The sequence below is a fragment of the Seriola lalandi genome, unplaced genomic scaffold (genome assembly GCF_002814215.2).
Source record: "Seriola lalandi dorsalis isolate HSWRI2012SDOR001 ecotype SW California unplaced genomic scaffold, Sedor1 jcf7180002054553, whole genome shotgun sequence".
In the NCBI taxonomy this organism is placed as follows: domain Eukaryota; kingdom Metazoa; phylum Chordata; class Actinopteri; order Carangiformes; family Carangidae; genus Seriola; species Seriola lalandi.
In genome coordinates, this window is record NW_019525106.1 from 1,730,824 (window position 1) to 1,748,048 (window position 17,225).

A 17,225-nucleotide genomic window follows, 5' to 3' on the forward strand; every position below is an offset into this window, starting at 1 on the left:
TTTTTTTCGATCGCTTTCTGTCTTATAAGTCCCACCTTACGCTTTATTGTGAAAACCGTCTTTTCTAAAAAATAAGCAATGGAATAGATTATCTACACATGGGACTCTGGAGAATAATGTGATCATTCCTATGATTGTATATTGTATGTCCCTGGTCTGTTTGCTAAGCAGTGTGCATCTGGTCAACACAAACTACCTAGTACTCAGTCAAGTAAGTTAACAGGGGAAAAAATTTTAACCTAGAGTATTGCTGCATCTCCATTTCTTATAGATTTTATTTTCTGTGTTTTATCATAGGTATCATAGGTAGGCTTCCCCCTCCCCATTTTCATTTTGCCTGGATAGTTAGTTACATGGTTGCTAAGAAAGAAGGATGGATTCTTTAAGAAACCTTAGTGTGAATTGTATCTTGTTTCTTTACAATAGAGTAACTCAATGTCTTGATGTCCATGTTTGATGTTCACATACACAGTCATACTGTTTGCTATTGTTCACGGGGTTTGTTTTTACTGGAAGCTGAGATTGAATTGACAAATGTGGGAGAGCTTGAGTCAGGTCAGTAGAAAAGTGAGCAAAAGAAAGAATAAGAAGGTGGACAGCTAGCAGTTGGAAAGGTAGGAGGTGAAGTTTTGAGAATACAGTAGTAGTGGGTAAAGCCGGGTTTAGATGTATGGGGGTGGGGGGTCAGGGGAAATGATGGAAAGGTATAGAGGTGAGGAGTCAGTTTGCCGGGGCAGGCTGAGAGGAGGAGGGATGGAGATTAGTGTTGGTTAGAGCAGGGATATGTTTCCTCCTCCAAATGAGCTAACACTTCGCCATTTGTTCCTCCAGCACAAGGCCACGTTCATACACCGCCGCCGTTAGTAAGACATTAAGAAAGTGTACACACACTCTGAAACACAGACACACTCTTTCTCGCTTTTGCTCAGTGGTCTCTTTGTGCCACATCTCAGTGGTGGCGTGAAGCTGGGCTGGTCTGGGCAGGGCTGGCATCCTTCAGACTCATTCACTCCTGCAAACACACATACACACGCACACAGGAGTGTGTTCACTGATATGCATATACACAACAAAAACACAGAGGGCTTGGCACTCTGATCTGAGCCCACGAAACCAGGCAGACACAGGAGCATCTGTACTAGGCTGCTCAGTTATGCTGGATCTCTAGACTGGACTTGGCCAGACACATGAACACACAGCATACATAAACATGATGGATAATTGATGGCAGCATAGTGGACATGTCGGCTTAATGTCCAAAATTGTTGGAAATGTAGTGTAACCAATAGGCTCTGAAAGTTGTCTTCAGACACTCTTGAATGTTTCATTTTCATCTCTGTGGTGGTCATCCACCAGCTGTGGGAAACTGTGACTGTGTGACCATCCACTTTACTAAGGGAAATATTAACGATCAGGATTTTACCAACCCAAAATAAAAAGAGCTTTGTGCTAAAGCCTGTAAATCCAATTAGAAATCTGGGGTCACGCAGAGTCCAGATAAAGACTTGTGTAAACAAGTTTGTATTGAATTGGCTGATGGTGTAGCCACCCTCTTCTAAATATCTTACTCTTTGAAACATTTTATTATCTTGCAGCTTTGACCTAAAAGGCACATTTTGTCAGTATGTATTCAAAAAGCATGTCACAGTTTACTGATTTTCCAGGCTTCCACAGGGACTGTAGTATAAGCTGTAATCTAGTATTTCATATCCTTCTGACCCCTGGAGCTCAGTTTAGCCTCAGGGCACAATATGTGCTGGAAAGCCAGGGAGAGGCTCTCCGTCTTGGGCAGGAATTCCTAGGAGACCTCCTGGAGGGACTGCTGGTGGTGGTTAACACAAAGGAGGCCCTTCAGCCTTAAGTGGGGTCTGTTTTGGGAGGGCCAGTCCAATCTAACCCCCCCCGAAGTGCCTCAAACCCCTTAATATAGACACACACATACACACTCACGCTGCTAGAATTCCCAGCCTTGGCCCCTGTGCAGCCTTCTACTCACGGTAATCTGGTTAGAAATTAACCCAGGGGTAATTATGCTAAATGACCGTTACACGATCCCAAGTTCAACCTGGCCTCCCTCCCCTATGCTGCCTCTCTCTGCCCCTCCTCCACACCCCCATCCCTGTGATGACTGACTTTTGTCTCTCCATTCTACTCCTGCTCTGACACCCATGGCCACACATCAGGATGTTATCTAGAAGCTCCATTCCTTTGAGGCTTAAGCTCTCTGTTTTGTGTTCTGTGCGCCTATCCATGTCTGTTTAGGCTAAAAAGTACTGCGCATACCATAATCTGATTTTACTGCACATGGTTGTGTACTTGGTTCACAGTGTGGGTGGAGGAGTCCACAGCAGTGTTTTGGTCAAGACAAATTTCGACTTCTTTACAAGACTTAAGCACATTTCTTAACCTTGCTTTTCTCATGTGACTGAAACCACTTTCCACCTTTCCAGGCAGAGTGCAGTGACTGAACAGCGTCGATATAGAAACAGTTGAACGGTTCATTAGAGACTGTAATCAACTGTTTGTTACCCCATTAACTCCTTCAGTGATTAAAGATAAATCGCTATTTAGACTGGCCGTCTGGCTATGCTTACTGATAATGATACTGCTAATGGCAAATACCACTAGAGACACTGAGGGAGAGGAATGAGTAAAGCAGGGTTGAGTGTAAGTGGTTTAGTAAAAGGGGAAATCCGGTTGGATGGCAGCCCACAGGGTAAATGCTGAGGTCTCATGTTTTAGTTTTAGTTTTTTTAATGCCACTTGGCATTTGTTTAGGACCTGAATACCCCTGATACCACCCCAGGGAACTTCTGAGTTCTGGCACTTAAAGAATTGAGCAAGCCTAACGTCAGTTATAACAAATATCTTTTAAACTATCTAATGCTGATCTCATTTTTCCTTTTTTCCAGGTGACTTGGTGTCCCGTGCAATGCATCACATGCAGCGTCTGAGCTCAGTGCGCCCGGGGCTTAGTCCAGCCCGCCACGCCCGTCCCCAGCAGCCCGTGTCCTGGTCGCCCGATGCCCTCCACACCCTTTACTACTTCCTGCGCTGCCCGCAAATGGAGTCCATGGAGAATCCCAACTTAGATCCCCCACGCATGGCACTTAGCAAGGAGAGGTGGGTGTCATGCATGACTGGACTAGAGCTGTTCAGATTCTCTCCAAAGTGTATCACGGGCAGTAAAATAATAGATCTAATCTTAGTGCTGTGTTCATCCATTTTAGTTTTGGAGCCACCCTTAGAAAACCACTTTCATAGTATTCTAATCTTGCTTTTCTTCTTGTACATTTTATGCTTTGTTTTGTTCTCCTGGTTGCATCTGTAACTAGAGAGGATTTGATTAAGCACATGAGCTTGACAGAAATTTAATTCATTTCAGCTCTTTATCTATTGCAGTTACAAAAACCCAAATATACAAACACTCAAGTCTAGAAATTAACACCTAAATTCTAATCAAGTGAACAGCTTTGTTGCAGACAACCTGCATTTCTTAGCCATTCCCATCCCCTTGCCCTCTGTCCATTGAAGTGTTAATTTTCTATAGGTAAATTACAGGTAAGCAACAGCTTCCAGGTGCTAATGTTAGTCTGATAGAAGGGTGAATTACACCCTTAGCGTGTGAATTAGGCTGAAGACTGGTGGTTAAAGGGACTTTAAGAGGTGCTAATGGTCTGTAATTCTGTTAGGGACTCCTCAGATCTTCCTCGGGTTGCCTTTGTAGAATAATTATGGTAATTCTTATCTTTTTTCTTTCCCGAGACAAGTGGTTAAAAATTTTGGATAACCTGAAAGTAACATAGCATATCACATTATATTTTATTCTTTTAGCAGTACACCTGATCATTTAGAATTGTTTTTCTTGGCTAGGACTAGACCTGTGAGGAAGTGTTGTCTCTTTTTGTTGGGTTTTCACAGAAAACATAGAGTAACTGTGAACTGAGTCACATCACTTCCTAAATGAACGGATAAAACATTGGGTTGCACCACATATGTGCATGCAGGGGTTTACAATTTAGTAAGTAAATGTGAGAGGTTACATGCAGTCAGTTATGGTAACATTAGTTACAATCTGAGTGTGTGATTGCGAGAAAAGTACTTGCAGACTGCCCATACATCTGTGTTCAGGTCTCACGGAAAAGCTTTCAGGTGTGTGTGTGTGTGTGTGTGGGTGTGTGTGTGGGTGTGTGTGTGTGTGTGTGTCCCAGAGTACCTATATGTTAAAATGTCAGTGGGAAATGTTTTCGTATGTGTTAAAGGTTAATTACACTTTTTAAACTGATATATGGAAGCCTGTCTAAAGGTAGCACTCATGCATATAAATGAGACACAGCTCCCACTTAAGTGTGTTCAGTTTGCTGTGATAAGTTGGTTGAAGGCTTTTGAGCTTCTGAATCTTCTCTTACTTATATATACACACACACACACACACACACACACACACACACACACACACACACACACACACATGCATGCACACAGAGCCAGCTGGCTCATATACATTTAATAATGAACAGACACAGTGTGAGTGAGCAAAGGTGGGTTCCTCATTAGCATCAAAGGGAACAGAACTGCAAATATCTGCCCCTCTTTTTTTCCTATCCTGGTTGTTTCTTCCAAGTCCTCAGATGTTTCTAATGTTGGGTGTATATCAGCCTGGTTTATATGTGCAGGATGAAATGATTTAGCATCCTGTTATAATGTATACCATGGTACATCTGCAACATTCTGGTTTTCTTTCTAGATATCTACTGGTTTGCCTCTCTGTGTTTCTGTATCGCTACATGCCACTCTGTGAATGTTGTGTATGCAACACAGACTCAGGTGGTAGAGGAATAGCAGTGCAAACCTGGTAGTGATTACATTTTGAGTGCCTGGTAATGATACAGACTTCTCTCCTTCAATGGGGCCTCTCCATCTCTTTGGCTCACCCTCTATTGAAAGCTTTATAAAATCTTTGGTGGAAACCCAAAACCACCAAATCTGTGTGGGCCACATCATCAAACATTATAGGGAGTCTGGTGAGAGTGTTATTGCAGAATCCTTGAAACTACGAGAGACGCCCTTTTTGTTATGATCCTTTAAAGCTGGTGCTTAGTTGTGAGTGATGATCTTGAATTGGAGTATTAGACTGCATATAGTGTGGGAGGACAGCCACCAGTGTCTGTGTGTCTGCTTATTTTGCATTCACACTCCACGCTTTAAGCCACAGTGTAGAAAAATACTTTTATTAGCACTGAAAGTTATTAACCAATCTATTTTAATAATAAAATTACTAGTCTCCCCAGCAAAAAGGAGAACTGCCAAAACCTCCTCTAAACAGACCACCCCAGCCACTCTGCTTCCTTCAGTGGATGGGAGGCAGCACTAATGGATAGATGTGTTACTGAGATAAGAAGCAGCCAGTGGAGCTTACTTCTAACCACAGATACATCCGATATGGTTACACCACCCCCCCCCGTATGGAGTCTTTATGAGAGTAATCCGACTCTAGATCAGTGGTTAACCTTGACCCTTTGCAGCCCGTAATGGGTTCTGCTTTAAGACCTGATTGAAGTTTCTTACAGTGTAAACTCAAACACACTGGCTTCAGGTTATTGGACACACATAGCATATAGGGCCAGTGCAGCATGTGTGATGTTGCCTCCTGGAGAGAAAAAAACATTGCCTTTCATGTTGGACAGGTTATAGTTCAAACACACCTGACCACAATTTGAGCTGACTGTCATTTTATGACCAGCCAGGTGGCAGTAAGGGGGTAGTGGGGTTTGTGCATGTATGTCTGTGTGCGTCTATATCCCGCTGTTTTCGGTGTGCAACCTTAGCATGTTGGGTCAGTAGGCTAGCAAGAAGCGCTATCTAGTTTCAGTGATAACAAGCGTCTCAGCTTTGATGTTTCACCCGCTCTCTGAGGAAGCTGAACTTTGTGTTTCATGCTGAGGGGCATAACCCAGACACAAGGGTCAGCGATGCAGAGAGAGAGGTTTGAGGAAAGAAGGAGAGATGAATTGTGGGATAGGATCTATGTGAGTGATGGCACAGCCATGCTCCATGTGTCTGCTGTTCTGGGCCACTGGCAAAGGTGTGATGCACATTTTTGTGTATAGCTTCATACACACACACACGCACACACGTGTATAAAGATCTGAAAGTATTTTATTGGAAAACCACTATTTCAGGCCATTAAATAAAAACACTACCTTCATTATAATGCGGAGATTGGAATTCTTACAATTTTTTTGCTCACTGAAACGCAGGCTGCGAAATGCCGATTGTTAAAGTGAAAATCTGATGGATCAATGTGCGTTAAGTGTTAAAAGCTTTACACGGTTGACTGAAGCAGATTTAGTTCTGGATTAGTGCCAGTGCTGCGTGCATGCCTGGAGGCAAGCATGCAGTAAAGTAGCAGGGTGGATGCCCCGTGGCATTCAGGAGACAGACACAGAGACACGAGCAAATGCACTCATGAACGAACAGACGCACACGGCCCAATTTGTGTTGAGTGGAAGCCATTAACAAAGGTACAAACGTCGTTGCCCAAACCCACTGCTCCACCTCTCCTCAGGAACACAGCTTTCTTATCCTCCCCATACTCCTCCTCCAGCCAATCAGCCTGTTGTCTGATTGTTAACTGTCACATCTTGAGTGACAGCAGATACTGCACAATCATTAGAAACAAGGTATCTGCAAGTCCATAAAATTAAAAAATGGGATTTAGATTGTTTGTTATTTCAACACCTTAATAATAACAATAGAATATGTACAAGATAGTTATTAATACAGAATAAGAAAAACAGGTTAATTTGTCAGTGTATCTGCTGTACTAACCCCAATTCAATAACACCACTTGAATTCATTAACCATCTTCCTGGTAATTCAGGTCAATCAGTCAGAAAAAGTTTGTATTTATATTTGGTTGTTAAATTATTGTTGAATTCAAGTACATGTTACATAAAGTGAAGTATTGAAAAGTCTGACATTCACTTTCTGAAACCTTGAGATAAAATAGAGGAGATCCACTTAATGTTACACGTTATTAAGGAAGCAGTGATGAATGAGAGAGAAAGTGCTGCTGTACAGAAGGAGCAGTTCTACAGGAAACCACAGGTAGCTGCGTTAAGTAAACACAGTGAGCAGAATAAAATGGCACTGCAGTGGTCCCACTGCTCATTAACAGTAATTACAATCTCTATAGCATGTACTCCACAGTGCTATATGCTGGTATACTGCTTTTGCCTCCATCTGTATTCATGATATGCATCTGCTCAGAACAAAGGTGAGGCCACTGATAAGAATGACATCACAGCAGGGGGAAGGCAGCTTTAGTAACTTGAGATAACACAGACAGTGTTCAAACAATCATTAACACTCTGACTGAGGCTTCATAAGATCAAAAGCAAACAACAATAACACTCACAATAATGCGTCACTGTTTACAGGCACATTCTATGCACATATGGCCAGAAAAAGGCACAGACGAGAAGGGATTAATACCAGATAACCGGCTAGAAGTGGAGTTGCAGATGGCCAACAGTGCTTTCTAAGTGGATTCAGAAGAATAGGTGTGAGAGGGGGACAATGAGGAAGGAAGAAAAAAAAGAGAGCAATCAAGTAATCCAGATGACTTTCAGAATGCCACGTTCACAAATACCACAGCAGACCTAATGTTCTGCTCTCTTTCAAGCCTCCTCTAATGTTTACCTCACTGCTTCTCCACAGTTAATGACATTTTCTCTTGTTCCCTCAGGCTCAGGTCCATCATGTCTGTCATTTCTATTTTTAGCCTTTTATCTGCTTTTTTTTTCCTTTCAGTTGTTTCTCCATTTCTCATGTTTTCTCAGTTTAGATCTTAGAAATTTTCTATAACAATCTCAGGGTGCTGCACCTTTGTTCAGCTCCCTTTTTCTGCTCTAGCTGGTTTAAAAATAGGCTGATTATTCAGAAACCACTGCAGTATTTTGTTTATCAAACCACAGCGCATATTAAGTCACAGTTCTGTTCCCATCTCCAGTCATAGCTTACGGGTGAAGGGAGCTGCTGTTTAACAACACAACCTGGCAACCAACATATAAACACTCGTTACTCATACATGTGTACATCTGTTATCTTAGGGTGTGAGCGTGCATGTGTGATGACTTTAAAGTGTAATGTCAACTGTGTATGGTGTGTGAAAGCTGGCAGGTATGTGCGATTGATAGAGGTGAGGTGCTCTGTGCAGTGTTACATGTGTGGGTGTGTTTAAAGGTGACTCACTGTGCATTGGTCAGCATTGGGAGGAAGCGCTGCCAGACACACATAAGTCATCTGGTGGAGTACAGTTTATGAGTTCCTTCTCGACATAACTGAGTCGTGAGTGTTGAAGAAATCTTCCACTCAGCACGGAACCTTCTTTAGGCCAATACAAAAGAAAGTTTATGTGAAATCACTGCTTTACCAGAGAAGCATACCTTCATTCCAGTTGAATACAAATGTTTTATACCTCGTTGGAATTTCTATTGTGTCGAACATATAGATAGAAGTTGAATTATTTATCTTTTTTCTTCACAGGCCGTTCCTGCTGCTGCCACCTCTGATGGAGTGGATGAGAGTGGCCATAGTTCATGCTGAGCATCGCAAGAGTCTGTTGGTGGACAGCGATGATGTCAGACAAACCGCACGCCTTCTCCTTCCAGGACTGGACTGTGAACCAAGACAGCTGAAGTAAATGAGAACACACACATAACACTCACTAGGGTTGTCCTGCTGGATTTTTAATCTGGACATGGCGACATAAAACTAAACGCAGCGATATGAGCTCTCACAGAAACATGACATTTAAAATCTAAACCTTACGCGTGTCTTCAGATAATACCTCAATTTAATTTTCTCGACTCCAAGCGTCTTTATTAAGTTAATCTAATTAGTAGAGACGAAACAAAACACAATTGCTCAGTGTTGCACGTCCAGATGTGTATTTCCTTTAATCCCATGAACTATGAGCTTGTAATTTAATCGGTTCGCACTAACACATAATTACAAACTGTAGATTAATGAGTGTTCACTGGCTGTAATGTGGCTCATTAACATTTTGATTAAGTGTACTCATTTCTAAAGGAAAGCATCAGATGCAAAAATATATAAAATGCATGAGGTTGAAACAAATGATTTTGGCTCTCAGTGTCTTTATGTTTTTTCTGTCTGAGTGGAGAACAGAAGCATGTCTTCTCAGACTCAGCCCTACCTCTCTTACCTCACACAACTTGAAAGTGAAGTGGTCGTTCATTATCTTACTCTCCTTGTGTCTCTGTCTCCATCAGGCCTGAATGTTGTTTTAGCTCCTTCAAGCGTCTGGACTCCAAAGCTGCCACAGACAAATTCCATCTAGACTTAGGTTTTCGGATGCTAAACTGTGGACGCACAGACCTCATAGGCCAAGCAATCGATCTGCTGGGGCCAGATGGGGTCAACAGCATGGACGACCAGGTACTGAACATCTATCTCTTTGTGTTTTTATGTATGAAGTGTGTTGAGTGGAATACTGCAGCAATATACATGGGAAATCACATCCAAATATCATCAGCATTACTTCATGAATTTATTTCCCTTTCCAATCTATTCATTGCTCTATTTTTGTGTTTATCACTCAGGGAATGACCCCTCTGATGTATGCCTGCGCAGCTGGAGATGAGGCCTTAGTCCAGATGTTGATCGATGCTGGGGCCAACCTTGATGTGGCGGTACATATGCTTAAACAACTTCAACAGATGGACAGATTTATTCAGATGCTGAACATTATGTATACTTCTACAGATACCAACAAGGGACATATTAATTTTAAAGCACCTAGGTTCACAGACACTGTGATGAATTTAATGTTTTCTTTGTTTTCTTCAGAGTATGATCATGGTCTGTAACACTGATTTGTCATGTGCTGGCAGGTTCCACCATGCTCCCCAAAGCACCCATCTGTACATCCTGATAGTCGACACTGGGCAGCCCTCACCTTCGCCGTGCTGCATGGACATATCTCTGTTGTGCAGGTTGGAAAGACACAAATACACACACATTTAGAACCCACCAGATGTGACTCGTGTAGAAAAGCCTTGTTTGACATGCAGCGTGGCTGGGGTACTTTCTACTATTCTGCTACATTTGCACAATAAATGCAGTTTGTCCTACATTGTCCCAAGCTTACTGTGGATATGATGTTAATCCTTTGAAAAGTGGTTTCACAAATGTGAGGTCAGAGGTCAGGCCATAAATAAGTTACAGGATGTCAAACATTGCTTAATATAACAGATGTGGTGTGTCTCTACAGCTCCTTTTGGATGCAGGGGCCAATGTGGAGGGGGCTGCAGTCCGCAATGGACAGGAGAGCACGGCAGACACCCCATTGCAGCTGGCTTCAGCAGCAGGTGGGCAAACACACACGCACATACACATACTCACACCAGGCACAGCTGATGTTAGAGAACTCTCTGGCTTATAGTAGGTCTGTGTTCTGATCTGATTTATAGTAGCTAAATTACTACTTACTACTAAATTATACAGGCGGAAAGTCTGTAGGAGGGTCAAGCAAAGGAAAAGATGAATGAATGACAGCCTCTATAGTAACATTCAGCAAAAAAAATAATAACAACTCTCACAATTAGCAGTGACAAATACAGTAGTGTGTGTCAGTTTTCCAAAGGACCACCAAGAGTAACATAGGATTGAGCTGTGAGTGACACACTGGCTGCAGAAACAAGGAAATGCAAGGGTGAATGAAGGCACAGTGAGGAGCAGAGTGCTGCCTGTGGTTGTTTAGAAGCCTCTGGGCAGCATTCCTCTGTGGGATCATCTGAAAGCCACACATAGCTCTAGTAAAAGAGACACATGCTGCACATAGCAGCAATGACAGCATGTAAATAGTGCTTAATATGAATAGGTTTGCTTGTTTGAAAAAGCATGAAGAAAAGAAAGCAGACATCTAGAGTATAAGTACACTAATGAATTTTTAAAACACCACATTTAAATGTCTTTAGGAGCTGTCTCTGTATGTAATTGACTGTTAATGTGCTTCCCAGGCAACTATGAGATGGTGAGTTTGCTTTTGGCACGAGGTGCTGACCCCTTATCAAAGACCCACGATGGAAATGCCCTTACGTCCTCTCTCTACGAAGACATGAACTGCTTCAGTCATGCCGCCGCACATGGACACAGGTATGTTACCATCAGTCTGACCTGAAAACAGTACGTTGACCACAGATGCCGACTTGAGGCTAAAGTGCAGAGAAGAAAGTAACAGAAATAACATTAGCCATGGCAGCGCTATATCATACTCGACCTGAGTCCACATCCGAGCTTTCAGGAGAGTCATTCCTTTTATCATGTGATGAACTTGAAGTCCATAAAAGTATTTGACTATGAAAAGCGAGGTCAGGGTCTCCTTCTATTCAGAGTGCATCTGTCTGTGAACACCATTTGGTAGTGTAAACCTCTCTCCACCTGTTCACTGTGTGTATGTGTGAGCAGAATGTAGACTCAACACTTCACATTCCACAGTGAGGGTGACGGATTATGTAATCAGAGGGGAGGGGAGGGCAGGGCACTGGGTCACAGAAATGAATGTGTGTTTTGCGGTGATGACATTTAGTAATGTTTTCATGCTTTCTTTCTTTGTTCTTTCCTTCCTTCCTTGCATCTCCTCTTTCTTCCCTCCTTCTTCCTCACATTTATCTTGCCAGGAACGTGCTGAGAAAGCTACTGACTCAGCCCCAGCAAGTCAAAGAGGATGTCCTGTCTCTGGAGGAGATCTTAGCTGAGGGGGTGGAGGGTGAGGAGGCAGGGATCTGCCCTTTCATCCCTCTCTCCCCCCTCCCTACCCCTTCCTCTGGCCCTGGGGCCCTGCCAGAGGTGGGCATACCCAGGCTCTGCAAGGCCAGGATGAAGGCTCTGCAAGAGGCCAGCTATTACAGCGCTGAGCATGGCTACCTGGATGTCACCATGGAGCTACGAGCTATGGGTAACTATCAGATAGTAGGAAGATGATGGGCTTACTTCTCAAATTGAACCTATTTTGAAAAATTAAAAAAAAAACATGAATCCCCTCTTTCTTAACCAGGTGTACCATGGAAACTACATGTGTGGCTAGAATCTCTGCGTTGTGCCCAGCAGCAGTCCAGGGCAGGGGTCACTCTATCCCTCCTCAGAGAGTTCACCACGATCAGAGAAGAGGACTACTGTGAGGAGTTGGTCACAATAGGCCTGCCCCTCATGTTTAATATCTTACGTACCAACAAGGTATAGTCAAACTCAAACCTCACTGTGTCTGCTTGTCTTCCTATTCATGTTTTCTTTTGATATAATGCCCCCCTCACTCTTCATTTTCTTCCAGAATGATGCCATTATCCAGCAGTTGGCAGCTATTTTTAGTCACTGTTTTGGCCCAGCACCCCTTCCAGCCGTCCCTGAAATGAAGGCAACTCTTTCAGCACAGTTGGGTAAGGAAACTATGATTCTTGCATGCATATGAACAGACATGGCTCACTGTTTCTCGAAATGGAAGACTGTAATGGCTTTATGTTGACATTCTTCAATGGCGTAAGAGCTGCATTAATTATCTTCATTACTGACTAATCTGCTTATTGTTTTGTTGATTAATATATTCATCCTTTAGTCTATAAAATGCCAGAAAATACTGAAAAAATACAACCTAAATTTCCTAAAGCCATGTGCTTGTTTTATGCCCTAAACCCCAAAGATTGTCAGTTGATTATCATGTAAGACAAATCCAAGCAGCAAATTCTCAGAACTAAGAAACTTGAACTAGGGAATAGTAATCAACTTAAATGAGTGGATTCCATGTTTGACAAAAAGTGAATGGAATTGTAAGGAGGTGCTGTTTTTTGTTTTCTGCAGACCCTCACTTCCTGAATAACCAGGAGATGTCAGATGTGACGTTTGTGGTGGAGGGAAAACCATTCTATGGCCACAAGGTGCTGCTGATCACAGCTTCTGACAGGTGAGTGCAGACACATTCACACCGGACAGATGGAAAACATTATCCTACTTGGACACAGTGGTTTCTTTAAAAAAAAATCTTAAAGGGCTTTGATGAAGATATTTGATTTCTTTTAGATTCAAGTCTCTGCTGGCGTCTTCTGGAGCAGATGGAAGCCCCAACAAGGAGGTTGAGATCAGTGACATTAATTACAGCATTTTCCAGGTAACAAATACTAATTCCTATAATAACATTACATTTATGGTTTAAGAAGGTTAATGGGGAAAAAAACTGGAGTGCATAATGTATGACAATAATGGCCCCTCTGACCTATCTGCAGATGATGATGTCATACCTGTACTGTGGAGGAACAGAGTCGCTGAAAACAAATGTGCCTGACTTGTTGGAGGTGAGAATAGCTAAACAGATACACACCATCTCTCTGGGTAGTTGTGTGAAAGATTTTGTTCTTGTTGGCACAGCAAAGTGTGTGTTTTAGATTGGAATCTAATGAGTGAGCATATAACAGTGGTGTACACTATATACATAATAACCAACAGCAACCTCCTGATCACCTTGGTCCTTCTACATGTTTCTATGCAGTTTCTTTTTTCTCAATGAGGTCAGCTAGGTTTAGAATTGTTGCTGTGTATTCCAATAAAGGAAAATTGAAAGAAAAACTTACTGGAACTGTAAACAAAGGTAAACATACCAAAATTACACTCACAGAGGTCTATTACATAAGACTAAATGTCAAACTGCTTGCATAAATAACTATTATAATCACAGCAGGTCAAAGATTGAAAAGGAAATAAAATTGAGACAATGTTTAACACTTGGCACAGGAACTTCAACATTCATCTTTATTTTAAAGTAAATGATTTTCAAATAAATGTATAAAATAAATCATTTGGCACAACTAGGAACATTTCTTTCAGTGTTGATTTGTCTGTTTTAACATGGATGATGTGCAAAACGCTATATTTTATAATGTAATAGCAAAGTATAAAAAGCCACACTATATAAAAAAAAATTGTCCTTAAATCATGTGTCCATGCTTTGGCTTTCTGTGTGTTACTGAATGTCATATGCTTCTGTTTTCTCCTGCAGTTGTTGTCAGCAGCCAGTCTGTTCCAGCTGGGGGCGCTACAAAGACACTGTGAACTCATCTGCTCTCATCACATCAGCCTGGATAATGCAGTCAGCATCTACAAGACAGCCAAGGTAACACACACTGAGAAGCAATATATATGTACTTATATGCAAAGAAATATAGAAAACTTGATTATATAGCAGAGCTGTGCTCTGTTTGCCTCAGTAACTAAGGTAACTGAAGGAGAGAGAGTTTATATGAAAATCTTTAGCATCATAATTGAGAGGATTTTAGACATGAAGTTATATGATGTTACACCATCATTTTTTTTTATGCGCCAACAAAACATGACCATTACATTGTCCTCTCTTATTTCAGGCTCACGGTTCGTTGGAGCTGAGCTCATTCTGTGAAGGGTACTTCTTACAGCAGATGCCTGCTCTGCTGGAGAGAGAGGGCTTCAGGACCCTGCTGTTGGGACCCCCCGCGGTCCGACATGGGAACAATTCCACTTCTACGCTGGTTCACAGCCGGGGAGACTCACCTCTGGAGGAGCTGGAGGCCACCCTGGCTCAACGACTACGCTCTCTCTACGTCACTTCCCGAGTCTGAGGACAACAGGACGGATGCTGAGAAGAGAGAGGACAGAAATAAGTGGAACTATGTGGCAGCGTTAGAGCGGAAGTTTCCTTTTATCATTGATACAGGATCAGATCTTTAGAGAGATGTCTAAATGGTTGGAGTACAGATGTTTTCTTAGTAACATCTGATCCTGGCTCTGGTAACAAGCAACGTCCACAGTACTTTGACACTGGGACGCAGATCAGTGAAATATTTGGCAGCAGTTAGATTTTGCTTGGTGGACAATTCAGTGTCTTTTTTCTGCCAACCACTCCATCTTGACATTTCTTGCAGTGTACAGCATGTTTATGAAGAAGAAAACTGGACAATGTGATGCTTTTCTCCAAGGCTCGGGAAGCTTAACTGGAGAAGCAACAGATGGATGCAACAGGTGGCAACTTTGAATCATGAAACACTGCTGCCCTCTAATGGACAAAACTGGCAAAATCAATAGTTGCCTTGGAGGATTGGGATCAGTGGCACCCTCCTGGTTCTGACTGAAGCTATGTAAAGTGTTAATAGACTGAAGCATCTATAAAAGAATCAAGTGAGGCAGCCATGCTGGACTTTTGGCTTTGTCCCATTTTAACTAATAATGCAGAGTGGGAGGAAGGAGATGGACTCAGTGCCTCCAGCATTGATGGAAGCTCTGGATTAACAAATGTACTTTTTATGTAACTTCATGTTTTTATTTTCTATTTAAAAAAAAAAATAAAAAAAAGTACAACCAGAGACACACAACACTTACTGAAGAGTGGGATGGACATTTTCTATTTAATGAGAAAAAAAAAAGATGTGAGAGTATTTAACGGGGTGTTCCCTTTTATTTTGTTTGTAATCCAAGCAAATTATTAATATTATTGTTTAAAAGAAGTTGCTTTTGTATAACTGTTGTTCTTCCAGGTACACTCTAACAGTTAATTAAGCTTATGTATGCTGAGGTTTAATGCTTTTACACAGGTACAGCACCCAAATCCAAAATGGGATTTGGACTCCATAAGGTCTGTTTCAATGCTGATTATTGTAATAAACCTGGTTAACAAACCTTCTCTTTTTTTTACTGATACAAACTATTCCAAACCATTCCATTGCCATCTGGTTGTGAATTAGTAAAGACTCACCTGAAATGAGGAAAACATCAGACTTGCAATTGCACAAACCTACAACATGGAAGTCATTACATGTGCAATAAAGGAGTAAATAAAATACATCATTACAGGAATTGCTGGGATGGTGAAGTAATGCACTACATTAATCTTATGTGCTATAAAGTCATGACAGCTTTACAACTCTGAGTAATTCCTTTAAGGTCTGCACTTACCCATACATGTAGAAAAAGGAAAAACAAACACACCATAACTGAATGAGTTTATTTGTTTCAGCACTGAAGATGCTCACAGTTATGTTATATGGGGATTACATCAGTAAGTTTTGTTCCTGCTCTGTCAAAAGGCCACTCTGGACCTCAGAATCATTGGATGTCCTTAGTGCTGCTAGCTTCCCATTGTAGAAAACAGAAAGGAGGGTGAACAATAGGGTATTGCTTTGTGTTTGTAGTACTGATATCCACTCCCTGTGCCTCTTCTACTTACAGGTAGAGAGAGCTCAGACCACTGAGCCTTCCAGAGAGAGGTACAGAGTAAAGGAAGCATCGTTCAAAAACTTTGTGCACAAGATAAGAGGAGGAGGAGGAGGAAGGTAAAGATCAGCGGGAGCAAGGGGACAATAAGAAAAAAAAAAAAAAAAGAAAACAAAAAGAAGGCCAGATATAAAAGCAGAGAGGGTGAAAAGTAAGGGACAGAGGGGGGAATTTAAAACATTAAAAAGTAGTTTTGTGGAGAGAGAATCAATGAAGGCTGAGAGAAGGAGTGAGTTTTGGCATGGGACATTAACACTAAAGCCATGCAAAGAAAAGCTCATGTTTGACATGCACACAGCAATACAAGCTAAAAGCATAGAGCAGGAATCCCCAGCATGGTTGAGAAGACAATCAACCCCCAAGGTTTGTCTGTCTATTTACAAAGAGAAGAAGTAGACTGGGATCTGTGGTGTGCTTCTCCTCAGGCCTGGCCTACACGCACAATAATATGAAACTGACAAATATTGATAGAAGAGCATATTCCCTCTCCAAAAAGAGGCTAAGTCTACATTCTTAAATTACTGGTAAATCATTTTTTTCCAAGAGTTCCCACAAGTTCTCTTTCCCTTTTCAGAGAGGTCAGGGAAAGGAGAATTTGTGACTTTGTCAATGTTCACATAATTCTGTTAAAGTCGGACCAAAACAAAAGAAAAGAAAGTCTGTTTTTTCTTCAAATGTTTGCCCCATTTACGAACACACAAGAGGGTAATAAATAACATTCAACTGACCTAACAGCTTTGTTCATATAAATAGCCAAGTAATAATAAATTAGGAATCCAAACAGTGAGATGAACAAACATGAATAAATAAGGACAAAAATACAAAAATATCCACAATTGCATTTATCATGTCATCATTTTTTTTGTTCCTCTACTCCTACTGCTGGTAAGTGAGACTAAGAGAGAGGT

General features: G+C 41.7%; 1 protein-coding gene across 1 annotated transcript in view; it reads left to right on the forward strand.

Annotated features, from left to right (window-relative positions):
- abtb2b (ankyrin repeat and BTB (POZ) domain containing 2b) overlaps window positions 1–15,723 on the forward strand; it is a 43,752-nt gene extending 28,029 nt beyond the window's left edge. The window contains exons 3-17 of the mRNA XM_023415504.2: window positions 2,913–3,123; window positions 8,551–8,703; window positions 9,300–9,465; window positions 9,630–9,719; window positions 9,921–10,022; window positions 10,301–10,397; window positions 11,049–11,184; window positions 11,709–11,986; window positions 12,086–12,264; window positions 12,359–12,464; window positions 12,883–12,985; window positions 13,102–13,189; window positions 13,305–13,373; window positions 14,075–14,188; window positions 14,436–15,723. Of these exons, the coding sequence (XP_023271272.1) occupies window positions 2,913–3,123; window positions 8,551–8,703; window positions 9,300–9,465; window positions 9,630–9,719; window positions 9,921–10,022; window positions 10,301–10,397; window positions 11,049–11,184; window positions 11,709–11,986; window positions 12,086–12,264; window positions 12,359–12,464; window positions 12,883–12,985; window positions 13,102–13,189; window positions 13,305–13,373; window positions 14,075–14,188; window positions 14,436–14,669 (2,126 nt within the window). The 3' untranslated portion in view covers window positions 14,670–15,723. The remainder of the gene's footprint in view (window positions 1–2,912; window positions 3,124–8,550; window positions 8,704–9,299; window positions 9,466–9,629; window positions 9,720–9,920; window positions 10,023–10,300; window positions 10,398–11,048; window positions 11,185–11,708; window positions 11,987–12,085; window positions 12,265–12,358; window positions 12,465–12,882; window positions 12,986–13,101; window positions 13,190–13,304; window positions 13,374–14,074; window positions 14,189–14,435) is intronic.
- Window positions 15,724–17,225: the final 1,502 nt, after the last annotated feature.